The sequence below is a fragment of the Coloeus monedula genome (assembly GCF_965178545.1).
Source record: "Coloeus monedula genome assembly, chromosome: 13".
Lineage (NCBI taxonomy): Eukaryota > Metazoa > Chordata > Aves > Passeriformes > Corvidae > Coloeus > Coloeus monedula.
This window is the reverse complement of record NC_138793.1, coordinates 14793134-14820754: the sequence shown is the minus strand read 5'-3', so window position 1 is coordinate 14820754 and position 27621 is coordinate 14793134. Positions and strand designations below refer to the sequence as shown.

Sequence of the window (27621 nt, the reverse complement as noted above, 5' to 3'; positions counted from 1 at the left end):
GCCCCGCCCCGGTCCCGCTCCGGCCTGGCCCTGCCGCCCGCCGCCGCCGCCCTCCTGCGCGCCGCGCCCCGCCTCGCCGGCCTCCCGCGCCGGCCCCGCGCCCTCCTCCTCCTCCTCCTGCAGCCGCCGCCCGGCGCCGCCATGCCCGGCCCGGCCGCCGGCAGCCGGGCGCGGGTGTACGCGGAGGTGAACAGCCTGAGGAGCCGCGAGTACTGGGACTACGAGTCGCACGTCCCGAGCTGGGGGTAAAGCGCCGTGCGGGGACCCGCCCTCCGTCCCGCGGGAGGGCCGCAGCCCTGGGGAGGGGTCCCTGATCCCCCGCTCTCGTGCTGGGGTGTCCCCGGGGGGCTGCGGAGAGGGAGAGGCTGGGAGAGGACCCCCCTCCCCGGCCTGCTGCCCTGTTAGTTATCCACTCTTCCCCCACCACCGCCTCTCTCCTCTTGGTGCCCGCAGCAATCAGGACGACTACCAGCTGGTTCGAAAGCTCGGCCGAGGGAAGTACAGCGAGGTCTTCGAGGCCATCAACATCACCAACAACGAGAGGGTCGTCGTGAAGATCCTCAAGGTGAGTATCCCGTTGATGATGTAGAGGCTTGTGGTGTCTGGAAGTGAGAGGGAGAGGAGATGGATTGGCGGGGCCAAAGACTATTGGATCTCCTTCTTCATCCCAAAACTCCTGTTTTCTCGTTAAGGACATTGGGATGGTGTGTTTGGAAATGGATTTGGTGTCTTGCATGCTCTAGTGATGTTTTGATGTCTCCACCCCTCCTTTTCCAGCATAGCTCAGGCCTGAGTTCCTCTGGAGGGGGAGAGCTGTGAGTCCTGACATTTGAACAGCATTGCGTGTTCTGCGTGTGTTTGGCAAATTGTATCTGGCAATGCCTGTGTAAAACAGTCCAGGGACTGCCATGGTCAACAGGAATGTGAAGCCTGGAGGGGGGAATCCTTCTGTTAACCTCTAGACAGCCGGCACGTGGCCTTTTCAGAGCCAGGCTGCAAGGATGCTCAGCGGTCAAAAAAGCACCAACATTTTATATTCAGTCCTTTAGAGGATCAGATGTAGAAAAGAATTTCATCACAGTCAGACTATAAACACTATGGAAACTTGAGGGGACTCAAGGAGGCCTTCCAAAGTTTGGCAGTGTTGGTGACCTGTGTGCTGGTGTGTTGACCCTGGTGGGGTCGGGCTGTGGGGACCTTTGAGCAACACTGGGAGGTTGTAGTTCGGGATGGTTGTGCAGGGCATGTCTTACCATATTTGACACCAAAGCAACAGCTCACAGCGAGCTGTGGTAACTGTCGTAGCAGCATTCTGTGTTGGTGATCTGGGGGTAGGCAGGGGAGTTAAGACTGAAATGAAAGATTAGAGTTGCAGTATGTTTGGTTCTGGCTTGGCTGACACTTGTGGCTGTCACTTGTTGGACCAGCAACACTTGTCACTTGTTCCCCAAGAGCACGTGGGAGCCAGTGTCTGACCATGGGTGTCCTAAGAATTTGGGCACACATTCATCTGCAGTGTGCAGGGGGGTCTGGGCTTAACGTTCCCTTGCAGCCACTGAGAAGAGCAGCTTTCCAGGACATGCATCTCTGCAGGGCTGTAGCCTTAAGGTATTCGCTAGATCCACTCGCATAGCGGGTCTGGCTGTCTTTGCGGACGTTCCCATTCACCCACCGTGCCTGCTTCCTTGGAAGCTGCCTTAGCTTCCCAAAGAACTTGTAATGGTTTGTCCAGCCAGCACTTCTGGGAAAGGTATGATCTTCCATCTGCCTCTAGGAGAATGCACACAAACCCCAGCTTTGGCTGTGGGCAAGGAGGTGGCCAGGTGAGCTGTTTGGGAGAGCCTCTGTGGCTGAGCCTGACGTCAGGGCAGAGTGCTGAGGCTCACATGTCCTTGCCAAGCCAGGTTCCTCTGGCATGCTGTTTGAACCTCCCGCTCCTTTGGACACTTTTTATGGTTTGGAGTTTTGTCTTTTTTAAAGTAGATGCAGGCAGGGGTTTTTGCTGTGAGATAGTAGTCACAAGTAGCAAGTGCAGAGCTGGATTTTACGACAAGATGCCTTGTGGCTGGCCTGGGGAAACTGCACTTGTGCATGCTTCTCTGGAGCCCTTAATGGCCTCTTCGGGACTGCTGTGGTTTATTGAGATTCTAGGTCTTGTCCCACATAGAAAGGCACCACAAGGCTGAGAGGAGGCTGCAGGGAAAGTTGTCAGAAATCTTGCTCCTTGCCTCTTCCCAGCCCAAAGAGCCTCCCCTGGAGTGATGCTCCTCTCCCTGTGGCAGCTGAACTCTGTCACATCTAGGGAGCCTGTCAGCATTGGACAGTGAGTCAGCTGGCAAGAGTCATCTGAGGGCAGCTGGGTGCTCCTTCTCCTTGGGGCCTGAATGTGTTGCCTTAATGCCCTGCAAGCAGGAGACTGGATTGTCCCAGATTTGAAGCGGATGGTGTTGCCACTGGTTCCCCTGGCTCTACCCACTTGCATTAACATGCAGACAGCATTCCTGTGAGTGAGCAAGGAAAAGCAGAAGGTCCAGATAAATAAAGATGAACTTTCTCCTCAGTGGAAAGTGGGTCAGTGAAAAGGGAGTTTCAGAGCACCACGTTGTGTACATTATGAAAACCTGTGAAGTGTGGCAATAACATCACTCTGATCTGTGGAAAGTGCCTCTGGTTTCCTGTAACTAGACTCAAAACTTAATTGCAAGTGTAATTGCATGTATCTACAGTGGAGCCTTAGCAAAAGGTCTGGGTGTCTCTGTTCCTCATAACTGGGGAGGAATTTGGATCCTGTGAGGTGAGAAATGGAACCAAAAGTCTTCAGGTTTTTGTGTGGTGCAGGGATGGGACAAAAGGAAATACTGCGGCTGGGCAATGGATGCGGCTGTTGAGCACAGTTGCTCCTTTCTCATTAACGTTTTCTGAGGGGACAGTTTATGTTAGGTGTTAGAGTGAGTTTTAGCAGGAATCACTTTTTTAATATCTCAGCTTCATGGGAAGTCACTGGTGTGTCTTCTTAGCCTTTGCTCTTTGAAGCAGCTTGTCCTTACTGAGCTCAAGCTAGCACAAAGCAAGTACTTCCCCTGCTTTGGTGTGGTGCTACCTGAACATCTTGTACCCTCCTCCACAGAGGTCAGGAAATTTTATCACCCTTTGTCTGATGCAGAACTGAGCCACAGAGATTTCCTGTGTGCCTTTGGGCAAGTCCCTCAGCCTCAACAAAGCTGAGACTAGAGCATAGGTCCTGGTTTAGTGCTGCATGAGGGAGATAACTGCTGTTCCTCTATGGGCAGCCACTCGCCTGGCTTGTTTGTAAGTGCCCCATGAAGACTTTAGCATTGGACAAGGCCAGGGAGCACATGGCTCCAGTTGGTACCACAGTGCCCCAGGCCTTTTGCACTTCCATAAAACAAGGTGTCCTGTTTCCCTGGCCAGTACTCAGCATTTCCTTTCAGTTCTGCTACCCCAAGTGCAGGACCAGGCATAATCCTGCAGGAAAATGGAATGCTGCTAGTTGTGGTCATAACGTGTATTAGCAAAGAGAATTAAGATCATGCAAATGACTATGACATTACCATTTCCTGTATCAAGTGCCTTACAAATATGATGCTCTTAATGTCACTTTTCCTGGGAAAATTCTGCAGCTCTTTTTTAAAAAGGCAAATGAAGCGAATAGGCTGCACTCACTCCACTGCAGCAGGACATCAGGATGCACTGCGTAGGATGGTGTATGCAAAGCAGTGGGGCAGGAGCCTGGTTTGCCGCACTGGCATCCCATGCCAGACATCCTCCAGAAGCTTTTATCTTGAGCAATGAGGCAGAGGAAAACTCCCCACCTTTTCAATCTATTCAGGGTGCAAAGGGTGAGAAGGATCTGAAGCGTGGAGACACTGCGCTGTACCGACCTTCCCACCCCTCATGTTAGTGGGGCATGGAGTTAGCCAGCAGCTGTGCTCCCACAGTCCCTTGCTGGTGTTGGAGGCTCTTGTGGGCTTTTTGATCTGGCTGGCCTGGGTACAGCTGTGGCCCTGCTTCCTGCCTGCCTTGGGGCAGCCCACACCAGGAAGGGGGTGTGTGAACATGTTCTGTATGTGCTTTCGTGTCTTGCTTAAATCTGATGCTAAGGTTTGACTCCCAGGATGAGGTCTGACATTCCTCAGCATGTACAAAGGAAGTTTAAGACATCCTTGTTTCCAGTGAGTCGTGTGTTGTCTACATCCAATGCAGGTATCTGAAGCACAGCTCTGCTCTTCCATATCTTACCACATAGAGGTTTTTGGTGGAGCGCTGAGGTCAGTCTGTGCTGTCTCTTTGATGAACTTCTCCTCTTGTTTTTCTGCTAATGCAGCTCCAAAATGTCTCCCAGCATGCCTTTAAAGTGAATCCTCTGTTCTGGAGTAACAGTGTTCCTGGAGGATGTGAACAGTGTTGCAAGTTGTCACTCTAAAAGCCGAAGGCTAACTTTCCACATGGCTTGTAACTGCTACAGGTGATACCTTGAAGGGCAAATGATGCCATTGGAGTTACCTGCAGTTAGTGCTCTTGCAGAGTGTTGGCTGTACCACTGTGTCCTTCACCTCCCAGTCTCCTGTACTGCCTCCATCCCAGTGTGCACTCTGGGTGGAGATAACAGCATCCATGTTGGCAGGTCTCTACAGAAATCAGGAGTTGTCCTGCTTTCCTGATGCACCTGTGTGTTCATGTGTGCTCTACTTGCCTGTGAAGCATTAAACCCATCAAAAAGAGGCTCTTTTGTCTCCTTGTGTGGTTACTCTGCATAGGCACAACATGGGTGGAGGTAGGGGAAGAATGCAGATAGAAGGAGAGCGACCAGTGAAATGGAGGTCCTGCAGCAGTGATGAAATAGCCCTTTTCTCGTTTGGTGGCTTTTGTCCCTCTGTGCTGAGTCCATGCACTGGAAATTTCAACCATGTACGTGGTTTCACAAGTGCATTCTTGTTTGTTTGTCTTTGATTTTCCCCTGTTCCCCCATTTGGGCTGTGTGAACCCTCCAGAGCTGCTGTTCATACCAGGCACTCCTGGAAGGTCCTGCCGGTGTTGAACTCAAGTTATCACTGTAGTAACTAGAGAACGGAGTTGGGATGATGGTTCTGGTAAGTTTTCTTCTGTCTCTAAAAGCTTTAGAGCCCACATACATCAGCGTGTTCTAGATGGGGGCTGAAATGACTCCCATGCTGGCAGCAGAAGGATTGCACAGGGAAATAGGATTGGATGCTATTGGTCCCTCAGGCTGGAGCTTTTGACTGCATCAGTGACCTTCCACCAAAGCTATTCAATGCCTGCTCCTGGTAGCTCTCTGTGTCTCTTGCTCCTCCTGTGTTTGCATGCACTGAATCAGCTCCCCTTGGTCCACTTCCTCCTCTGGCAGTCTTGAAATGAGCACTTTTGCAAGAGAGCCGGGTACACAGCTCTTCTCTTTTGAACACCACTTGCCCACAATGAGCTTGGCAGAGCTGGCTGCTGGAGTCCAGCCTTGTGTGAGCTGAGACCAACCGGGACAGTACTGGGTGTCTCACAGGGGCCTGGAGATGCAGCTGGTGACTCTCGTGGTGGTGGTGGTGGTGTAGCACCAAGGAGCTGATGAGCTGAAAAGCTGCAGTTTGTGCATGGAGAAGGGTGAGATACAGCACTGTGTCTGTTCGCAGGGGCCTGAAGGAATGATTCCCATCTCATGGAATGGTGGTGGAGGAGATCAGGACTTGGTCCTCATGCGTCTCCCTTTTAGTTGACTGCAGAATTCTTGATGTATCATGGGCAGTTCTGAAGCCCTTGGAGGGCTGTTGCAGGGTGTGCCATGTTGGAAGGAAAAGGATTCTGAAGGAAAGAATGAAACTGCCTTCAGAACACGTGCTGGTATATTCTACCAAACTTAAGCATATTTTATTTAACTAAAAAAGCAATAGTACTTTAGTATTTTCAAGGTATGTTTTTCCCCCCCTCTTCTAAAGTTCAAGAGCTTCTCACAAAAGTTTGAATTCCCACAATGGAAGTGGTAAAATGCAAACAACCAGCAGAATGTTAACACAAGTGGGCTCCTTGATTTTGTAGCTCTTTGGAATACGATTATTTGGTTTCCCAGCTGATGTCTGGCAAAATAAGCAGAGCTGCTCTGAAGCCAATTTTCCTATTGAGCAATTGGCGTCGGGCTTTATAGGCCGATTATTGTGATCCTTTCGATAATACTTGAGAGAGACAAATGAGCTTCTAGTGCCAGCTTTTAAATGTTTAAAGCCTGTGATAGGGATGCTGCTCGAGCCTTTTGCTAGTCCTGCACGCTGTGTGTTCAGATCTCCCTGCCTGTTCACTGGAAGCATCGTTATATTTCCAGGCTATTCAGGCTTGGTGAGCAAAGAATTGATTGTTTTTTATGGGATGGTGGAATACATTACTTTAGTTTCTCATGGATTTGTATCTTTTGACTGCTAAACCTTCTTCCCTGCTGTGCTAGCCCCGGTTTTGTTTCAGAGCACCTGCTGGGCAAAACTCAGGACCTTCTGGGATTCCTTCAGAGCAGCACGTGTGCTCCTCAGCTGGCAGTGTGTGTGTGCTGCTGGGCTGCCTGCTCTGGGCTAATGTAAAATGATTTTTATGCTTTGGACTTAACTCGTATTTCACATGACTTCCTGGTCACTGCTTTTCTTTCACAGTGTGAAAATGCGTAGAGAACTCTGGATAACAAATCTAATTTCTCTCTTTGCTTGAACTCAAGCAATGGGCCTCCAGGTTGTTGGGGAAGGCTGCAACTGGAGCATCTGACAGACAAGTATACTCCCTTTGCTTTAGAAACCAAGCAAAAAATATGTTTAAACAGGCAGCCATTTATTCGTTCAAGACAGGAAGTGATGGTTGCAGTCTTTTATTTAAAGGTTTATTTTAGCAAACAATGTTAATTCTCCCAGCTGGTGTTTGCTGCAGCTGGACTCCTTCCTTGCTTACAAGTTCACATGATCTTGTGGAAAATGACCCAGGATCTGTTCTCTTGGTCACAAAGAGGTGTTTCCTTCTGGATCTACCTGACTGCAAAGCTTATCCTGTGCCATTTTTCACCTCTGCAGAGGGATAGCATTGCATGATGCTCCCCAGTCTTTGGGCAAAGAGAGCTGGGATAGCTCTAGCCACTTTCACTGCCTCTTCTGCCTGACTTTCAAGTGGATTGAAACACTCTTATCCATTTGGCTGGTAGGGTGGGAAACCTGCAGCAAAGGATAGGTGGCTGGGGACAGTCAAGTGAGAGCTGCTGGGTCCAGCAGAGACCATCCTCCTGTGGCTGGAGGTCACCTTGTCCCTCTGCTCTGGGCCCTCAGCATAGTGGACAGCTGTGAGCTGCATGTTTTGTCTCCACAATCTGCAGCCACCTCACTTCCAGTTTGCCTGAGGAAGGAAGCAATTTTCTGGGAAACTGGAAAACTGGCTTGTGTTAGACAGTAATGTTGTTCTAAGGGTACTGCTGCAGTTGAAGTAATTAAACCCCTCCCAGTGTAGACACGGTTAAACTGAGACATGTCTTTTAGCCTGGTTTCCTATGGAAACGAGTCTTATGCAATCCTGCTGTCTGTCAGCCTTTCTCCCCCTCCTCCCCCCAGTAGATTTTGCACTGGTTGGCCAATTTCAACCAAATGCGACAGAAGTCTCCAAGCTGTCAAGTTTGTACAGATTTCATGGAAGGAGGTGTTTGCATAGAGCAGAGGGACTGTGTTGGAGCCCCTTTCAGAGGAAAAGGCTTTGACCCATTCTGGTCACTGGAGAATCCCAACATGGAGGAAAGCTTTGAAATGCCTCTGGCATTGGGAACAGATGGAGTTGGAGGCTGTACCTGTGTAAAATGTTGCCTTGCAAACACAGGCAGATCAAACTCAGGAGCAGTTAATTTTGTCGAGGTGCCTGCTCCTTTCCTCTGCTGGAAACCTCCCTCCCAGCGCATGAGGACTGGCCTGTATAGGAAGCACAACCTGAAATGCTGCTGTTCATAGCCTGGTTTAATAAAATAGTTTTAAATGAGTATTGTTAAAAATACTCTGGCTGCAAGGGCTGGTGCTTTAGAAGCTATCCCTGCTGGGAGAAGCAGATGGTTGGAGGCCATAATAGCTTCAGTTCACATTTAATCCATGTGTGTTTGGAGTCAACATCCTTGGAGAGACAGATCGGGTGACTCTGAGAGACAGTTGTATCAACCCAGACTTAATCCCAGTGTGTGGCTGATGCGCTGCTGCTGGCCTGTGGTTTCAGCAGTACTGGGCTCTGGGACATGAGGGAAGTTGGCAGAGTTTCTCTGGTTTGAACAGTTACCCCAATGCAGTGCTGGCCATGCGCTGGAGTGGTTTGCACCAAGGTGTTCAACTTGCCAGATGCAAGAGCTTGGGCTTGGAACCGGTTACTGGGCAAAAACTGAGCCCCAGTGACGTGCTCTTGGATAGTGCATGGTGTTTGCAGCTGTGGCTGGAGCAGTGGTGTGGGACACATGAGTAGGAGGTGGTGTGAGGCTGGGTAGGTGAAAGCTGTGCGGGATGGGGTGCAGGCCAGCAGTCACCCCTGTTTTCTTCTGCAAATCTGAAATGGGGAAACTGTTTCCCCACATTGCTCTCTCTGAGGACACTCCTCGGCAATAGCTTTTCCTCTACAATGACTTCAGCCCGTGGCATTTCTTTTGCCTCATCCTTGTTTACCTAGTGGTGGAAAACCCAACTCTGAGTGCTGGCTGCATGCAGGGAGAGCGTCTGAGGATCCACTGCTTACAGCCCTGCACTGAGCAGGGCTTCCGATCCCTAGCCCTGCCTGGACTGGAGGCCTGGGGGCCCTCGTCCCAGCTCACAGCTGGTGTGGACATGGTGTGGACAGCCTGGCCAGAGCTCTGCAGTCCTGCAGGTTAGCAGGAAAAAGTGCAAACAGCAAGTGGCTTTTAACTCTCCTTCTTGCTGGAACAGTATTCACCAGAGTGTCTTCATTGGTGATGTCAGGCATGCTGCTGGTGGTGATTACCTGCAGGCATTTCAGTGAAAAAAGACCAACTTTCTTCTCTCCTTTTTTCTAAAAGCCACTGATTTTGTCTGCTCTAGTGTTTTAGTAAGTGTGTGGTGGGTAAAGATAGATTTCTGATGGAGATAACATAGAGCATCATTTTCCCATCCTGATGCAGCTGAAAGAAACATGTGGAAGTGACTGGAAGACAACAACTTCTGCTCCAGTGAGAGCAGTGGTTGCTATGACAGGAGAAAAGGAACTCTCAGAGGGATATCCTCCCCTACCTAGCTGATGCAAAAGGCCCCTGAAATAACTACATTACGAAGGAAAAAGGTGTTTCAAAGTGGGCTTTGGGTCCTCTTGGCTGTGTTCAGGCACTTTCAGCTCCCAATCAGGTGCAAGTGTTGCAGCAGAGAGGCTGTAAGGCATGTCTGTTGTAGCCAGGCAGTTCAGGGAGCACCTTCAGGATGTCAGTTCCTCAATTCCTCTTTGAAGTTCCTTGGAAAACAACTTGTGTGTGCATCTGCCTCATTGGACAAGCAGAGTAACCAAATTACATCCTCTAATTCCATCTTGGCCTTCTGGTAAGATCTGTGCATGTGGGTGACACAAGGGCGGTGTCCGTCTCCACGCTGACATAAATTAAATTAGTCCCTAATAAAGCATCCTACTCTCAGGTTCAAAAACGTAGCCCTCACTTCTCCAGGTTTACATGCCCCAGCTCTGGCTGGTTCTCCCTTTCTGTCCAAGCTCCCAGGAGCTCCAGCATTGTCTGGGTACTGCCCTGGGGCTGTTGGTCACCCACTCCCCAGCAAGCCCTGCCCCGCATCGCTCCAGTTCTGACAGCTGCGGTGGCCTTGCTGCCATTTTCCACTGTGGCTTTATGAGGGGCTGACGCTCCCTGTGCTGGCATTGGTGTTATTTTTGGCACTTTGCTTCAGGCTGAGATTCTCATCTTTTGGCTTTAAAGTCTAGCTCATGCCTTTTAACTTGCAAGAGGAGAAGAGCAGGATTTGAATCTGAAGGTTTCAGCCACCTGAAGAGCCTTGAAAGACAGCATATTTTATCACTTACATAAATGCCATATTTTCCCATTATATAAAACCTTCTGTTCCTTCTCCTGTCTGCTTGTACGTTTCTGCCAGGGGTCTGAAAACAGGGATTGCCTTGGATTTGCCTGTAAGGGGAGTATGAGTTGTCCCATCAGCACTCTGTGGCCATCATAGAAGTGGGAGGCTGTGGCAGAGTTGAGGTGGTGAGCATGAGCTGTTGAGCTCCTGTGGCTCCTTGTCCTTCACACAGACATCTGCTAATGTGTCTTACTTTGGGAAGGTGTCTCATACCTTTGCCATTCCTCATCACACCCCTCCACACACACCAGACTCAGTGACAGATGATGAATGCTTTAGAAAGCTAAAAGTCTAGAGAGGAGTGTTTTCACCAGCAGCCTCAGAGATGGGGCAAGGGCTTTACCAGTTCCTGCAAGATGTCTCTGCAGTTCTTTTTAGTGGTACTGGTGGGTCAAGAGGGGATATTCCAGCTATGGAATGAAAGACTGCTAGACTTGGTGACTTGCAGCTGGTGCTGCCCACACTCATCACTAGCCAAGGCTCATTAAAACAGTCTCACCTCTTATCTGCTCTGAACTGCCCTTCCTTTCCAGCAGGCACAGAGGTAGGGTTATCCTGGGAGTGGATGAGTTACAGAAACGATCATTTACATTGAAGTGAACCACTGGATCAGCAGAGTGTAAAAGCCAATCCAGGCTCTGAGCCTCTGCCTTGGAAGCAGCTGTTCTTTGTCACTCTCTGCAGGGTGATGTCCAGAGAAAAGCTTACTTTGCAAAGAGGGCTCCTGAGACTGAGCAGATTAGAGGAGGAGTCAAAACTGTTTAAAATGTCTGTAGGCTTTAAAAATAATCATGGTTATGGATGCAGTGACATTCAGTGCAGTTGGCTCTGTGCATTTGAGGTGGTTGCAGACAAGCCACAGCAGTGTCTGAGCTTAAAAGCGATCTAGGTGTTGGAGACTCTCAGGTTATCATTTCATGGGATTAAAGTACTCGTTGGGAAACAGGTTGAAAAGTGAAAAACTGGTTAGTGCTGGTAAACAAAAGCAGAGATAGGTCCACCATGCTTGTCCTGTCCATTCATGCACAACATGAATCAGTGTGCTGAGGTTACCACAGAGCAGTCCAAGGCACTTTTAACCACAGGTACTGGAGTCACAGTTATGTTTGTCTGGAGTGGTTTGATTGTTCCCCTGATGCATGGAAAGGTTTCATGGACGAGAGGGAAATCCTAGTTCATGCAAGGTGTCTGTCTCCTCTTTGGTACTAAAAATGTTCCCATATGAGGGTGGGAGCAGAGAGAGAAGGGGAGGTGATGTGTTCCTGTCAAAATCAGTGGCAGAAATCAGTGTTAATTTCTGAAAGGACTCTCACTTCTGATTTCTTTTGTCTATTTAAGCCAGTGAAGAAAAAGAAGATAAAACGCGAGGTGAAGATTCTGGAGAATCTACGTGGTGGCACCAACATCATTAATCTGATTGACACTGTCAAGGATCCGGTGGTAGGTGCCTGTGTCGGGGGGGTGTGCTGGGATTGCCTTCCCGCTGGCTGCAGGCACAGGCTGGTTGGTTTGGAAGGGCTCCTCTTCCTTTCCATGTTCCCCAGACTCTTCAGCATCCCTTCTGTGTTTTCCGTGTGTTGCCACGGCTGATGGGGGAAAAGTTTTGAAGTCCTACAAATTTTTTGTAAGAAAGTAGAGCCTGTAGCCTTCTAGTTTGTCTGGCATCTGGAACCTAAGTACCAGCCAGGGCAACTGGATATTAAGCACTTTAATCCTTCTGGTTGCTGTCTTTCCTACCCAGTGACCAGCAGTCATGTCATGGTCAGCACTGCCACGATTACCCCGTTCTCAGGCAGTTTTCTCTGATGGGCAGCCTGAGGGCTGTGACTCCCGGCCTGCTGGCAGCCCTGGAGACAAAATGCTGCTGCAGTGGTGGCAGTCCTGGCTGACCTTCCTCCTTTAAGGAAGGCTGGGAGGCCTTAGCTCCTAGTGACACTTTTTGCCTATCCCAGTGCTCTCTCTGTTCCGTGGCATGGGGGAACAGTGCTGGCCAAAATGCCGAGTTGGTGCTCAGTGTGTGGGGTGTGAGCAGGGCTGCACTTCCCATGTCCTGCTCCCATCCTGCTCTCTCTTGTGAGGGCTGGGCAGGAAGCAAAGGCTTTCTCAGGTCTCTTGGAGCCAAAGAAAGGTCAAGTGGGTGTTTTAAACCATTACTTTCTCTCTCTTGCAGTCAAAGACCCCTGCTCTGGTGTTTGAGTACATCAATAACACAGATTTTAAGGTGAGTTTGCCTGAGTGTGGAGGAGGGAGGCTTCCCATTTCTGTAAAGTGTTGTGATTTTCAGATAATCATCAAGAGCTATGGGGGGAATTTAGAGTTTTCACAATTGTCATCTTCACTTGGCTTTTTCCATGTAAATCAGAAACCTGTTAATGGGCTTTAGATAAAAAGGAATAAAAGGTTTGTGTGCTGAATGTCCCAACTCTAAGGAGCAAGGTCAACAAGTTAGATATTCTTACTCTCCTCTCAATTTAGTAATCACTGCTGTGCTATATATTCAGCCCAAGTTAATCCCTGAGTGGTGGTGCTCTGTTTACAGCAGTGCAGTTGATGGAGCTGGTGACACTGATTTGCTCTGGAATCCTTCAGACCTGGGGTGGCAGGTGGGGGGTGTCAGAGGGGTGGAGAGCTCATCTCCCACTGCCAGTGGGCCTGGTAGAGGGGGATTGAACATTCTTGAGTACATCTTAAGAGCTCTTTTTTTTCTTGTCTGAGGCTGCAGCATATTTCCTGGCTCTTCTGATGTCTAGGGAGCTCCAAGGGGTATTACCTGTTCCCAAAATGAGGGTCCTTCTGTCTGAATGCAGCTACAACTGCCTTTGCTTCCAAAATGCTGCTAGACAAAAGGGATCTACAATTAGCAGCCACCCCTATTTTAATGGTATCTTTGCTTCCCCCATGTGAGTCTTTACCCTAAGTCACTCAGTCAGTGGTGGAGAATTAATTGAGCAGTTGCCATTAGAAAGCCAGCAGTCATCCCTCCTGCACCATTCAGGGATCTCTTTCATTCCATGTTATGGAAGGGTGTTTTCTTCTTCCTCTCTATGCTGGATCATTATGTAGGTACAGGTTTTGTAGGAAGCAGATGTACCAAACACCCAGAGAAGAATCCTGGGGGGTGTTTGTTATAAAGGAGGCAGCTGGCTCACAGACCAGCTCTTGCAGCCCTGCATGCTGAGGGGCAGCACCCATAGTTTCTGTCCCTCTGGGGTGGGCCTGACGAGCTGGATGCTGCCAGGTGGGATGTGTGTGTGTAGCCAGAGCTGCAGCCATGCTGCAGTGGAGGCCTGAGTGCTATTTAATCTCATGTAGAGATACACTGCAGGAGCCACAGTAACAGCAACTTGCAGCAGCATCTGCCCTGACAGCTCTGGGTGGGGAGAGGAATGTTGCCTCCATCAAGTAAACAGGCATGAGAGGAGTGCTCTGTGGTGACCTTTCAGGGCTAATTAAAGCAGGTTTGGTTTGCCTGGGCTTCATTGACATCAGCTGGGCTGTTCCAGTGCCTTGTGTGTTGGGAATGTGCCCCTGTGCTTCTCCTGTTCACCCACAACCTCCTTGTAAGGCTGGTCCTAGAAGTTTTTAACTTTCTATTTAGAGACTTTTTAATTATTTCATTGATTTTTATTTTAATACATGGCTTGAGATAAGGTACATTGCTCAGGCAGTGGTACACCTTGCTGAGGATTGCTTTGTGTGTCTCCAAGTCAAAATACGATTACACCACTCTGTTGTGTCCCTAGAGGAAAAATTATCATCAGTGTGGTTATGCTGAAACTGAAATATGTCCATGAAGTGGAGTGTTCAGCAGTACCTTGAGGCTGGTGGCCAGTAGGGACTCTCAACTGAAAGATGTTGGGCTTGGAGTCCATGGTCCACTGGCCATCCTGGCCACATGGAGAGCCAGGGCAGGCACTGCTGCAGCCAGTGACGAGCATTGGACTGGCCACTGCAGAAGTGACAATGCTTAGCTCTGGCTGTTGCATTAGAAACAACTACATGAGCTTGCAGCAGACTTTTCTAGGCTCCTGGGAGAAAGGCTGGCTCCTTGGGGAAGTCCAAATTCACAGCTGCACAAGTCCAAGACAGAAGGTATTGATGCTGATTGGTACAAGGCAGGAATAACTTGTCTTGGGAATGCAAGTGTGTCCCCAGGGCATGCAGTGTGGCTTCTTGTGTTCAGAGCTTATTTGTAACCTGAATTTCCCTAGCTGTGTATGGGGTGTGTGGGTTGTTTGATGCTCCACTCCCATGAGCTGTCTGTCTGTTTGAGTAGGTTCTTGGGGCTGCAACTAATTGCAGATTATAGAGCTGCTTCTACTGAGGGTGCCTGTGGGCATCTTCTTCTGTATAGAAACTCCCAAGATGTCTCTTCCCTTGCTCTGAAGTGCCAAGCAGAGAGTACAGAGTATGTGAGACCACTTGTGTTGGAGGTCTCAGCTTGCTCTGTATCTCAACACGTGAAGCAGCTGGAGAGCACCCAGTCATTGTCCCCTCTGCTCTATAGTCCTTATCTCCCTGGGCAGCCAAGTTCTGCTGGAGTTCAGTGCCACATGAGCTCATCCAGGTGACAGGGACCTGTTCTCTTTGTTTGGACATGGCTGCTGCTGGTGTGCCCATCTCTGTGTTGACATCTGGCTTCAGCAGTACTGCTGAGAACCAGCATCTCGCTGGCAAATCACCTTCAGGATGTGTGAGGGGTTCCCAGGGCAGTTTGTGTGGCTGAGGGCTGTGACTCCCAAGCTGCTGGCAGCCCTGGAGAGAAAATGCTGCTGCAGTGTTGGCAGTCCTGGCTGACCTTCCTCCAGTGAGGAAGGCTGGGAGGCCTTTGATCCTGATGACACATTTTGCGGGCAGCAGGTGGTTGCTGACCACAGGATTTCATTTTTCTGTGTCCTTTTGGCACTAGTTGCTCACAAGCTTGGATGTCTGCTCAGTTGTCTCCTTTCTGGAAGTTCCTTTTCTTCAACCTGGTTATTTTTTGCTTGATGTTAATACTTTGACCCCTTTGCCTGTTCAAATGGCAGAGCACTGTTCATGTCAGTGCACCCATGGAAGTGGCTGCTGGGTTTCCTCAGCTCTCTGTGCCTGGGCAGAAGCTGCAGTTCTGTGGGGTCTAAGCCTTGGCTGTGAACGATCCCAGTTCAGAAGCACAAGCTTTTATTTCACTGTTCTTAAATGATGGTATAAACAGGAGACTTAGGTGATACCTCCCTGGAGCTGATTACATTCTCTTAAATTACCTGTCTGGGTCCCTTCTGGAAGTGACAGCACTGTACTTGCCGGGAGGATGAGCTGGAGCCAGACTGGATGTGTATTCTGCTGTGAGGACAGCAGCTTGTGTACAGTGGGGTTAGTGTTTCTCTTCAGAACTGCTGCATTACTTGTCATCTGAGAGCATTCAAGCTCCCCACAGTAATTTGTCTTAAATGAAAGCTGCACTGCAGAGCCACATGCAACTGAGTAACCATCAGTGAAATTAAATGTCTTTTGCTAATTGGTTTCAAACTAGAAATGAGACGCCTGTACTTCAGCCACTGTCAGCTGTCACGTATTTTGTAAGCATACCTGGTACTGTGCCTTTCATTGCCCCAAAGAGGCAAATCCCTTAGGAAAGAAGGGGGCAGAGACAGGTCTCAAGGAGCAGTTCTGGGTTGGGTTTGCTATTTCATTCTTAAAACACAGTAGCAGGTTTGGTGCTGAAGATGAGATGGGCAAGAAAGGTGAGCAATGGAAGGTTGCTTCAGGATGTTCAGCCTGGGTACAGTGGGCTTTTGAGTCAAGTCTTCCACTTCACCTGCACTTTGGTGAATTTTCAGGCCAAACTGCTGTGAGGGAAATGTGTGCATGGGTTTTATCCTTGTACATCCAAGGTTTGTTTAAAAAATGGTTGTTGCCCTGCATAAGCAATGCAGAAGTATAAAAGATTCGTCTCCCTTGTGTGGCTGCCAAGACTGGGATGCTTTGGGAACTGTTTTCCTTTTTTTTTTTTGCTGCTGCTGCTGCTGCCTTGCACCCCAAAGCAGTGTCTCTCCTCACAGCCACCCTGTTGCTCTGCAGATGCTGCTTCCTGCACGTAGCCAGCTGTGTTGCTCACTCAAGGGAGAGAAATAAGCTTTTAACTCCTGTCAGCCCCATGGTGGGGGCAGCATGTCTCTGTCTCCTCGGGCACTAACAGGATTCATTTATGATTGGTTATGTGATGTGTGCCAAAATATCACCGAAAGCTGGAGAGGGGTAGTGGCTGCCTGTGGGTGGGTTCGGCCTTTCCAGTGCTCTGTATGGAGAAAGGAGACCAGCCCAGGTCTCGGAGGCCTTGTGGGATCCTGAGTGCTGAGCAGATGTTTGAGCTGGATCTGAGTGATCCCCACAGTGATGTTTCTGATAATCCTACTCCACAGAGACAGCTGTAAGAACAGAGCATGGGGTATGTTTGCAAAGCAGGTGCCCCTGCTAGGCTGGGCAAAGGGGATTTGGAGCCCACTGTCAAAGCCTGCTTGAGGCAGCTGCTGTGCAGGACCCACTTGCAGTGGAAACATTGGCTCTGTCCTTCAATGCTGTCTGCCTTCACTGGCTGCCTGCAGGGCTGAGCAGGCTCCTGCAGGGACTGTTCCCTGTGTGAGCAGAACTGGGCACTGCTGGCCACACTGCTGGCCTTGGCACTGACAGAGGTCACAGGGGCTGGGTTTCACAGGCAGCTCTTGTAGGGAAATCTGTCAAATGCTGTTTGCCCAACAGCGTTTGACCATATCATGGCCCAGTGCTGAAGGCCATGAGCCAGAGAAGCAACAGCATTGTGGGTCTGAGAAGGACATCTTTGGGGACGTCCCTTTCATCCCCTTCCCACTTACAGGCAGCAAGAGGCAGAGAGCCAGGGAATAGGGAAAATGAGGTCTAGTCTTGTACTGCCTCTTCCTTTCCTGCCCTCCTTCCCCAGGTGCATTGATGTTGCCAGGTGAAGTTGAACAGGGCAGTGAATGCCAGAAAGACATGTTTTACACATTTCTTAGTGTTTGTTTCCTAGCAAGCCATTTAAACAGACTTCTAGAAGGACTCAGCTGTCCTCTGCTGGCCCTGCGTCCTGCATCAGTTGTGCACAAGTCAGGAAATCCATCCCTGCTATGGCTCTGTAGCTTGTGGCTATGTCTTTTTTGCTCCCTGCTCACTTGTCTGCTTCAGTGGGTTGCTCCAAAGCGTTAGGATCATCCCAGCTCATGAGAATACAATGCAGTTGTGTCCTGGAGGCTGTTAAAGCTCTGTGTGTGTAAGTGACACTTGTATGTTGTCAAATGATTTCTGAGAGCGGTATTGGGGCTGGGGGGAGCTGTTTGGAGATAGCCCTAAGTAAGGCAGGAACCTGAGGATCTCAGCATGGGCCTGGAGGGGATCCAGGGCCAGAGCTGCTTTTTTGGAGTGTGAATTTCAATCCTTTGCTCTGGGATTTTTCCTGAAGCTGCCAAGTGGTGTCTATGATGGACAGCGAGCTCCAGTGCTGATGCAATTGGTGATTTGTCTGAGCTATGAGATGATCCGTGTTTGTAAGAAAGGGCAGAGAGGTCTGGTCTCACTGCTGCCCTGTGACTGTCCTTCCTTCCCCTGCCCTGGCATCTTGCCTTGCTTTCCCTGGAAGAGAACAGTTCAACAAGGTTGGGCTGACACCACAGCCAGTGACAGATACAGAGCAGAAGGCAAATTTGGGGGCAGCTGTGACCTGGTGTGGGAGCAGCAGGATGAGGAGTTTTCCTGTGATGGTGCTGGTGGCACAGGGTAGGTTAAAGTGTCCCCTGGAGCTTTGTCACTTCCACATGAGCAGCCACAGAAGGACACAGGAGAAGAGATGGTGGCACTGAGCACTTCCCCACGATGCTTGAGTCGTGCTCTCCTTGGCCACACAAGCATCCCTGTGTTCTTGAGCTGCATTAGCCTTTATCCTGGGATAGAGGGGAGCCTCTGTGGCTCTAAGGCTGGGTCTCCTCTTTGTGCTTCCCAGCCCCAGGCTCCTTTAGATTAATATTTTCCTCTCCCTGCGAGACCCTGAACACCTGGACACCTTCCCATGTGTTCCCAGCCCACCTGCTCTGAATGCTCTTGTCAGTGCTGACATGCAAAGTCATCACAGGGACTTGACAACAGAAAGTCACAATTGTCTGTGCCTCCTCCAGAGCTTTTGCTTTTTTGGACAGACAGCCTGCCCACCTCCTGGTGGAAAGTTGTGACAAGTCTGAATGATCCCAGTAGCATTTTGCAGGAGCTGTTGCATCCTTTCTAGATTTCCTGGCAGGTCTGAGACCAGGAAAGCCCTTGGGAATGGTAGCATTCATATGGAATCTGGAACGGGGTCAATGATTGGAGGCAGGTGGGGTGCAGGAAATGAAACTGATCCAAATCTGGAGTATTTATTTTTTGTCTCTTTTTTTTTTCCCTCCCTACCCAAATCTGTTTCAGCAACTGTACCAGATCCTGACAGACTTTGATATTCGGTTTTATATGTATGAGCTGCTTAAGGTGAGTGGCATTGCACATGACAGTCTGGATGGGGAGACCAGGAATGAGAGTGGCAGTAGTGGGGCTCATGGGCACTTTTGCTAAGAGGTTACTTACTTCTTTTGTGTTCAGTGCAGAATCCAAGTCTCTTATCCTAGGAAGGTTTGGGAAGAGATCAGGTTACCTGGTTTGTTGCTGTGAGATATTGCAGCCAAACTGGGGGCCTTTGGTCACCTCCAAAGAGTCTGTGATTCTCTGGGGTCTGAAGTGTTTGTGATTGTTACTCACCAGGTAGAGCTGTGCTTGGTCTCCCTACGTCTCTTGCACCATAGGGCTGCTGTGAGGAAAATCAACTCTCAGAAAAACAGCCAGACCCAGGACAAGGTCCTTGAGGCAGGGCTGGGGAACTATGATGCTAGGGAGAATAGAAGAGAGGGATTGCCAGCTCCAGGCTTTTCTCTGCTGCAGTATTCAAATGCAGCCCCAGAAGGTGAATTCTGCCCACTAGTTATGCCAGCTGTTACATGTAACATCAGTATTTTCCTTTGACATCTCCCAGCCAAAGCTTTCCTTGCCCCTCTGATGAAAGGTGAGGAGTGCCCTAAATACCTCCTCTTAACTAGCCTAGCTTGCCCTTCCCCATGGAAATTCCCTGAAGGAGCCATAGCAGGTCTGTGGGATATGCTGCACTGGCTCTTGGGGGTCTCCAGCTGCAGGACAGGGGAGGCAGCAGGGCACGAGGGAGAGCTGACAGGTTTGGCCGATCCCAGGGCTGTTCTGTGCTGACCTGCTGGAGCAGCAGCTTGGCTGTGTCAGGTCCTAGCAGGGCCTTGGCACTTCTGGGCTGGCACTTTGCAGTTCCCATGCTTCTGGAAATGAGCGGGACAGGCTAGGAAAGCCCTTTGTGCTCCGGGACATGATGACTGCAACAGATCTAGTGGGCTTAAGGGAGGCTTTCTTCTCTGCAATCCCAAGCTTGCCCACCTGTCTGCAAGGGAAGGACCTTCCTACTGGATGTTGGAGTGAGCCTGAGGCAGCCTGGGATTAGGATAGGAGGGGTGATAAAGTGTAGATGATCCTTGAGCCTGGGCAACACAAGACACTAGAAGAGCTTCATCTCTGGAAGCAGTTTATGTAACCTGTTACAGATCTCCTGGACCGGAGATCCAGGACCAGCGTTTGCTGTGAGTCCTGTGGGCTGTGAGGCCACATGTCACTGCAGGGGTGTTCTCTGAGGCCTTGTTGTGATGGAAGCTGTTGCCTCCTTGCTTCCCACTGTGGCACGGGCCCAAGGACAGCATTGCTTCCCTGGCACTGATGTCTTGGATATTGAATGACTACAGGCTGTACCCTCTTCCCATGCTGCTGGAGATCTCATAGCATCTGATAGATGTTGATGGATGGATCTCCCTCCCCTTGGAGATGAGAACACAACATTCTCACCCCCCTTGCTCAAGGGAACAGCTGCGTTGGGGGGCAAGTGGTGCAAGGTCATGGAGTTGGGGAGCTTATGTGTGCTCCTGCCTATAAGCTTGAAGCAGCTTCACTCTCCTTTGTGTGCTATCACCTGCCTTCTTTAAGTGCAATTTGGCTTAAATCAGCAGGGCAGAGATGACTTTCTAGCTTGAGTGTGTTTTCGGACACAAGTGGAAAGTCACATTGGAAGGCCATAAAACTGCATGCATGTAGGAATCATTCCCTTTCTAGGGGAGAGAGTGTGACCAAGGAAGCACAGGGCTACCCAGGTTGGAGCACTGGGCTTGTCACCAGGTGGGACACCTCGCTGCATTGTGTTCTTCAACAATAGTGCAGGGAACACAGTTCCAGAACCTGTGAGTGGAGTAGGGCACAAGGTCCATACAGTCTTGTTGCCAGCTTGTCACTTCATTGCATGCAGTGTAAAAGCTGAAACTGCCAGTTTCACGTGCCAGGGTTATGGCACTTCTTGTGAACTCTTGCCTCTGGCTGAGAACTGTCTGTTATATTGGTAATGCTGTGCCTGTGGTTACAGCCATGTCTAATGTGTGTGTGTGTGTGTCTGCCAGGCCCTGGATTACTGTCACAGCATGGGAATCATGCACAGGGATGTCAAACCCCACAACGTCATGATAGACCACCAACAGAAAAAGGTACTGTGACACCAGGGCTTACAAGCAGGGTTTTTCCAGGGAAATTTGAAATTCTGCTGCCTCTGTACCCATAGCCCTGGCAGCTGCATATACCCCTCTAACCTTTCTTTACTGGCTCCCCTCCACCTGTGCCAGAACCAGGAGATGGTCAAAGTCCCACAGGGGAGCACAGCAGTGGGAGTCCATGGCTTCCTCACTGCTGGGGTATGCTGGTTAGACCACAGGAAATGTTTGTTCCCAGCTCACTGCCATGGAAATGGGCAGCTCAGGGACCTACCCCACCCCATCATGGTACTTGTATCCTATCAGGTGCTGTGTGTGCCTGTCCCAGGGACCTGGAATTTGTGTCAAGGAAGTAGTTGCTGGTCCACAGGTTCCTCTCTGTCAATCAGCAGTGGCTGTACAGGCAAGGCAAGGTGTATAAGGAAGGGAATCTCTTACGGGTGTCCTTCCCTAGTAAGCAGGTTGTCCATCCCTGTACCTGTGGAGATGGTCTGCCTTGCAGGATGTGCTGAGCCCCTCCTACCCCATTTTCTGCTCTCAGTCCCCAGGTAAAATCAACACTGCCTTCAGCCCAGCCCTTCTAAACAGTGGGATAAGATTTTTGCCTGTTCCCTAGTACTCAAGGAGCTGGTGGTGCTGGTAAGGAGCCAGCAGTAACTGTGCTTGGACTCAGAAGGCAGAGGAGCTCTCTAAGCTGGGCTTTGTCCCACCAGCTGGTGTTAGGGGAAAGGGAAGAACCTGATCAGAGAACTGCTGAGAGCATGTCCTGTCCACAGAGGGCCTCCCTCTACTTGCTCCACACTTGCATCAAGGGATTGAGGTTTGGCCAATGTGATTTCACCTACCTGGCTGATGACTCTGTGTCTCTATTGCATGTTCAGCTGCGGCTCATAGACTGGGGTCTGGCCGAATTCTACCATCCAGCTCAGGAATACAATGTCCGTGTGGCCTCTAGGTACTTCAAAGGACCAGAGCTCCTTGTGGACTACCAAGTAAGAGTCTGTCTCCTCCTTGCTGTCCAGTGATAACACTTTGTGGCTGCACTTTAGCCACCTTTGGGTTGTCTGGTTTTGCCTGTCAGGGCATTGCCTGGGTTGGAGAGAGGCTGGCTGTGAAGTGCAAAGGCTGAGGCTGCCTGTGCTGGTGGGGAACCAGGCTGTGGTGAGTGTGCCTTTTCTGACAGCTTCTCCTTTTCTCCCTCAGATGTATGACTACAGCTTAGACATGTGGAGTTTAGGCTGTATGCTGGCAAGCATGATCTTCCGAAAGGAGCCCTTCTTCCACGGCCAGGACAATTATGACCAAGTAAAGACATTGCTACCTGGCTTATTTTGTGAAAAGTTTGTCCCCAGTTCATCTCTGTGTGTGTAGTGGGGAGGCTCTGGGGATGGGACTGCCAGGCTGGGAGGATGCTGCTACGTGGTTGGTTAAGCCATCAGTGATTTTGCTGCCTTGTGTAGGAAACTTGTTTTCTGCACATGTTGCAAAGGCAAGTTTCAAGGGAGATACTCCTTCTGTCTGGGATGTTTCCAGAAGGAGGGCTCTTAGATTTGGGCAGCTCTGTCTCTGCAAAAGAGTGGTAGGCTGCCCTTCCGCTCTCTGAACATGCCTTTTGTTCCAGCTGGTTCGCATTGCAAAGGTCCTGGGCACAGATGAGCTGTATGGGTATCTCAAGAAGTACCACATAGAACTGGACCCGCACTTCAACGACATCCTGGGCCAGTAAGTGGAGAAGTGAAATGCTGCCTTTTTTCACTTGTAAGCACAGAGAGGGAGATAAACTGATATCTACAGCCTTGAGGCATTCTCAGCAAAGGCCTGCTTGATCTTCTGGATAACAGTGCTGCTTGCAGGCTTCATATCTAGCTGCTCATGTCATCTCAGGAAGTCACTGAAATGCAGGCTATTTCCTTTTGTCTCTCCCATGATCCATGAGCCATCCCCTATTTCTTCTTTCTCCTGCTTGTTCACGTCCTTAAAGTGGAGGTGTAGACACTGCAGTTAAGTGTGGGCTGAGTGCTCAGAGTTTTCCAGTTGAGATTTTTGAAAAGGACAAGAGGAATGGATGGAATAGTGAGGACAGCTTCTGTGAGGCTGGCTGGCAAGCCAGAGCAGTTCTGGCCCCAAGGGTGTCACTGTGCCTGCCACATGCTGTTGTCTAGTCCCTGTAGGCAGCAGGGAATGTGCAATATTGTACCTTTCCTGGCACAGGAGATCCATACCATTGTGTACATAAAGAAGAGTATTTTCCAGCTTTGGCAGGTGTTTGCTGAGCAGTAGAAGTGGCTGGCAGCAGGTGATTCCCATGGGACATCGTGGTACTGCTGTGCAGTGACAGCTGGTCCCTTTGCAGGCATTCCCGGAAGCGCTGGGAGAACTTCATCCACAGTGAGAACAGACACCTGGTCAGTCCTGAAGTCCTTGACCTCCTGGACAAGCTGCTGCGATATGACCATCAACAGAGGCTGACTGCCAAGGAGGCAATGGATCACCCCTATTTCTGTGAGTCTGTGGAGTAGCTGGGGCCAGCAGGGATAGAGCTGTGGGTTGTGGGGGCAAATTTTGGCTCCCCACTCTGCAGAAGCCTTAGCAGCTCTGTGCGTTTTGAGGGCAGTTTCTCTGGAAGGATTTTCCTGGGTGGAGCTTCCGCTTTATTAAATACTGTTTCCTCTTCCTGCCTGGTCTGTCTCCTGCAGATCCAGTGGTGAAGGAGCAGTCCCAGCCCAGCTCAGAAAACGCTGTGCTCTCCAGTGGCATGACAACAGCACGATGAGGACTGGAAAACGACGGGTAATTCAAGATGTTTACAAATAAAAGCAAAACCTTCGGTCACACAGTGAAGGGAAAAGAACCAAGGACCCCCCCCTCTTTCCCCTCCCCTTTATACTCGGCAGAAATCTAACCTTGGGGGGGGTCTTAAACCTCAGTTCCTCTCTGGTGGTTGTGGTTAATGTAACTCTAACCCTGTGGTACCAAAGCCCTGGGCAAATGGTCTTGCAAGAGCTAAATATGTAGTGATATCCCCAGGGCTCCACACAACTGATTCTGGTTCACATCTTTATGGATCCTTCTCTTCCTTCTCAGTCCAGCCTTCCCCACCACACTGGTGGGGACAAATTGGTCGTTCCACCATCAGTCCTTAGCATGCCTCTTTCTGAACTTGCCTTTCTGACTTGTAGACTCTGAATGAACCAAATTCAGGCTGGGGGTCAGCAGGTGCAACTCTGTTTTGAGGTTCAAGTCTTTACTGCTCACTCTGGGCTTGAATTTGGCCCTTGAATTCCAGTTTCAATTGTGAATGCCGGGGTGGTTGGGAGGGAGGGAGGGGGAGTTCGACAAAAAACAACCCATAAACCCAGCAGCATCTCGGGATTGGTTTGGAGCATTAAAACGAAGGCACTGATCCGAGTTGCTGGGGAGAGGAGATCCCCCCCTCCAGTGTGTTTGACAAAGGCTCGTTCTGAGAAGAAACTCAATAGACCTGCTTTGGAAACTTGTGAATGTGAGGGCTGCTCTTGTGGCAGGAGAGGGGAGGGACTATCCAGACTTTCCCACTGAGCTCAGGAAAGTCAGTGTTGCAAGATTTCTTGTGATAGGTGTGCAACCACGTACCTCATGACGTGGCTCCTATGAGAATTCGTGCCAGACGCAGACTTGTGCCAGAGCACAGCTCTGGAGCGGTTCAATCCAGCACCGCAGGATGGAGGAGTGGAGAGGAGGCCAGGGAGGAGAGCACAGGGAGGGGGGAGGATCAACGAGCAGCGGCGTCGGGGCGGGGGCTGTGCAGCTACTGATCCAGGCCTTGGGATCCCACGCAGTGTTTTAACAAAGTCAGCCATTTGTTGAATTCTGGGGTGCCGATCCTGTTGGGGGGTGGGGGGTTCGTCTTGTGGGTTCTTTCATCAGATCCCTCGATGGCTTTATAGCCCCACAATTCACAGTTGCCTCCTCTACTTGTTCTGTGTGTAACTTCATCAAGTGGTTCTGGTGACACTCAAACCTAGACGCTGGAGATAGTGTTTTCCCACCAGCACCTAAACACAGAATTTCCTTCTGCGGCATTGTTGAAATAGTTAATTTTTTATAAGGTTGCAATGTTTCTATTTGAAACATCTGTTTACATTCCATATTCCAATAAAGTTCTATTGGCATCGACAGCAGGTCAATCCATTTGTATAATTCACTGAAACCAATAAATATCTATACGTCTGAATGTCTGCCGTCTCAAATCTATGGGATAGCCAGAAGGCCTGAGAGCTGGAGGCCTTGTCTCCTCCAGAAGGGCAGGTTGGCTCTTCCAGCCCCTCTTGTCTGTGTTTTTTTGGGACCTCTCACTCAGTCTTTGGTTGCAGTTCTTCCTGCTGCCAGCCCTGAGAGTTTCGCTGTGGCAGATTGTCTCTGCTGCCACGGGGCCGCAGAGGAGGTGCGAGGGTTTGGGCACAGTGTGGGAGTCAGCTCTTGTGCTCCACTGGCCTCAAACAGGCACTGCCTGAGGGACAGACCTCGCTCTGCCGTTACCTGGTGGGTCAGACCAGGTCACCAATGCACAGCTGGAAATGGGGATTCTCCATGTGTGTACACCCATGCTTGTCAGCTCTCAGCCTGGGTGGAGGGCTTTGTCTAAAGATATGCTGAGCAGGGGGTAGCTCTTTCCTCGCACCCAGGGACATGGGGGCAGTTCTGGGTGTCCAGGGTGAGGAGCAGCCTGTGGTTGCTGCCATCTTGCAGGGCCTCGCTAACATTTGCTCTCCTGCAGAGGCTGCTGAAGGCACTGGTGAGTGTTCCCAGCCCTCTCTTCTTCCATCTGCCCGCCCTCCTGGCTACCTGGCCTGAGGGGCAGGGGAGTCTCACGTGCTCTTAAGCTGTGCCAATACCAGCAGGGTTGGTTTGGGGTTTTAATATCAAGTTTGGAACTGATTTTAAATATCTATTGAATCGCTCCATTGAGAAGTGGATGTTTCTCATGGCGTGTCCACGTTGCTATGGGAGAAACTTGCCTGTTTTCCAGCTCTTGTGTGTTGGCATTCCCAGCTTCTGGAGGGGCAAGGCAGGAGAGGTGGGGAGAAGAAAAATGGGTTGAATGGGGGAACTTTGATAGGTGAACACTGTTGATCACCATATATGAGTGTGCTGCATATGAGTGCTTGGCAGTGTCCGATGGTGGAATTTCAAGGTGGTGTGTGGTATCTGTTCTGTAAGCCTGAGTCAGGAATTCTTTCCTGGTACCCTCAAGCAGAGGAAGAGAGTTGCTCTTCCAGTGACTGAAGTGGCTTTCCCTGGTTGCAGTAAGCAGAGAAGCTGGAACAACCTGCCTCTTATTTCCCCACATCCCTACCCCAGCTGTAGGGTAGGATGAGCAGTGACAGATTCATCCTGGAGGGAAACAGCAGCTGAGCAAGGGTAGTTTGGGACAGAGGAGAGTGTGGAGTCTCCTGATCCCAGGGCAGTGGGGATGTTTGACTGCAGCTTGCGCCAGTTTATCTCTGCTGGCTCTTCCAGAACTCCGATCAGGAAACCCTTCTTTCCTCTGGACCTTAGCAAAGCATTCTCCTGCCTGCAGAGACAGCCAGGAGCTGGGGAAGAGTCCCTAGGAAGTTAAGAGGACTGGGGAACATGCATCTTCATCTGCTTTCTCCTGGAGAAAATTTAGGAGAGTCCTAGTGCATGTTCCTGGCCTTTCAGCTGCCCTGGCTCCAGATTTCTAGCAGAGCATGGGTTTAGCTGAATGCCTTCTAAGAGGAAAGGCTCAAAACTTTCCAGCCCCATCAGCCACTGAGGGATGCAGTAGGAAACAGATGCAGTAAGCAGCTTTGCCAGTTTGTCTGTGGCTGTTGCAAGTGTTCTGGGCATGATGGGAGCTTTTAGTGGAATTATGGGAGGTGTTTGTGGTAGTGGAGGGAAACTCAAAACAGTAGGTCATGGAAAAAAAAGTCCAAACTTGTGTTTGGCTGTCCTTAAAAGTTCTGCTTTGCTGGACTGCATCTCTCCCTTGCCTTGCTCGGCCCTGCCTTCCTTTCTTGCGCCTTCCAAAGCAGGCTGAGGTTCCCCTGCTGTCCCTACATCCAGAGGGCCATGGAGGGTGCGCCTGGGCCTGGCTGGGGGTGGGGTGGCAGACGGGTGCCAGCCCATCGCCTCATCGTGGCGCTGGAGGAGCTCTGTGTTAAGCTGGCAGTGCCCCGCGACGCTCACTTCCCTCCTCCCGTCTCTCCTCAGGTCCGATGCTGTTGCTCCCAATTTTCCATAAGCAGAATGAGAACCAAATCAAACGTCCTATCGGCACGGTAGAGCGACGGCGGGCGGACTGCGCAGCGCGGGCAGGGCTCAGAGCGGGGCACGCGCCTGGCTGGACAGCACTCGCCTCGCTATGACCGCAGCCCTTCCCTCCGAGTGTTAAAGGTTCTCCTGCCTCCGTTTCCTTGTTGAGCTCTTCCTGACCCAGAAAGCGTGGAAATGTGAAGGGTGTGCAAAGCAGTTGTTGGTTAGTCGTTCCTTCCTCTGTTCCGGCTGTTCCCCCCCAACCTCTGATGGACCATGTTTAGCCAGCTTGTGCCTGTCTCTTCCAGGACATGAGGGTTGCAGGGGATGTGGTATCATGATGGACAGTTCTATACTATAATTAAAAGAATTCTATATTGTTGAATAAAAGTTTTAAAAGAAGCATGCAAGGAGGAGTATTTAGTGGGGAGGGAGCTGTAGAGTGCTGGCAGAGTGAGCTGTTCCCTGTGCCCTGCTAGGACAGGCTGGGTGAGGAGAGCAGGAGGAAATCGTACAAAATCAATGTGGGCAGAGGCAAAGGAGCCACTTGCCACCTTTGAGGGTTGTTTCTCCTTTCCTTCCTTAGGCCCCCACACTCTTCTGAAGGTGCCTGCATGGGTGGTGGCCTGAGTGCTAATGCTGGT

At 50.4% G+C, this 27621-nt stretch overlaps 1 protein-coding gene across 2 annotated transcripts; it reads left to right on the top strand.

Moving 5' to 3' along the window:
- CSNK2A2 (casein kinase 2 alpha 2) lies at nt 1-27621 on the top strand. Of its 2 annotated transcripts, XM_082289936.1 has the most exons (12): nt 1-245; nt 454-565; nt 11445-11546; nt 12277-12327; nt 18552-18611; nt 20636-20719; nt 21604-21714; nt 21926-22027; nt 22344-22444; nt 23076-23224; nt 23419-23512; nt 26936-27621. In XM_082289936.1, exons 1-11 carry the CDS (start codon nt 142-144, stop codon nt 23493-23495), a joined length of 1053 nt encoding a protein of 350 aa, XP_082146062.1. In that variant the 5' UTR covers nt 1-141; the 3' UTR covers nt 23496-23512; nt 26936-27621. The 2 variants fall into 2 exon arrangements, with proteins under 2 accessions (XP_082146062.1, XP_082146063.1); XM_082289937.1 differs by lacking the exon at nt 26936-27621 and having other exon boundaries at nt 23419-24935.

What these genes read in the sequence shown, in the direction of transcription:
- CSNK2A2 (XM_082289936.1), top strand. Translation starts at nt 142, where the DNA reads ATGCCCGGCCCGGCCGCCGGCAGCCGGGCGCGGGTGTACGCGGAGGTG. An exon ending in TCAATAACACAGATTTTAAG is followed by an intron (nt 12,328 to 18,551) that starts GTGAGTTTGCCT and finishes AATCTGTTTCAG; the next exon opens with CAACTGTACCAGATCCTGAC. An exon ending in ATATGTATGAGCTGCTTAAG is followed by an intron (nt 18,612 to 20,635) that starts GTGAGTGGCATT and finishes TGTGTCTGCCAG; the next exon opens with GCCCTGGATTACTGTCACAG.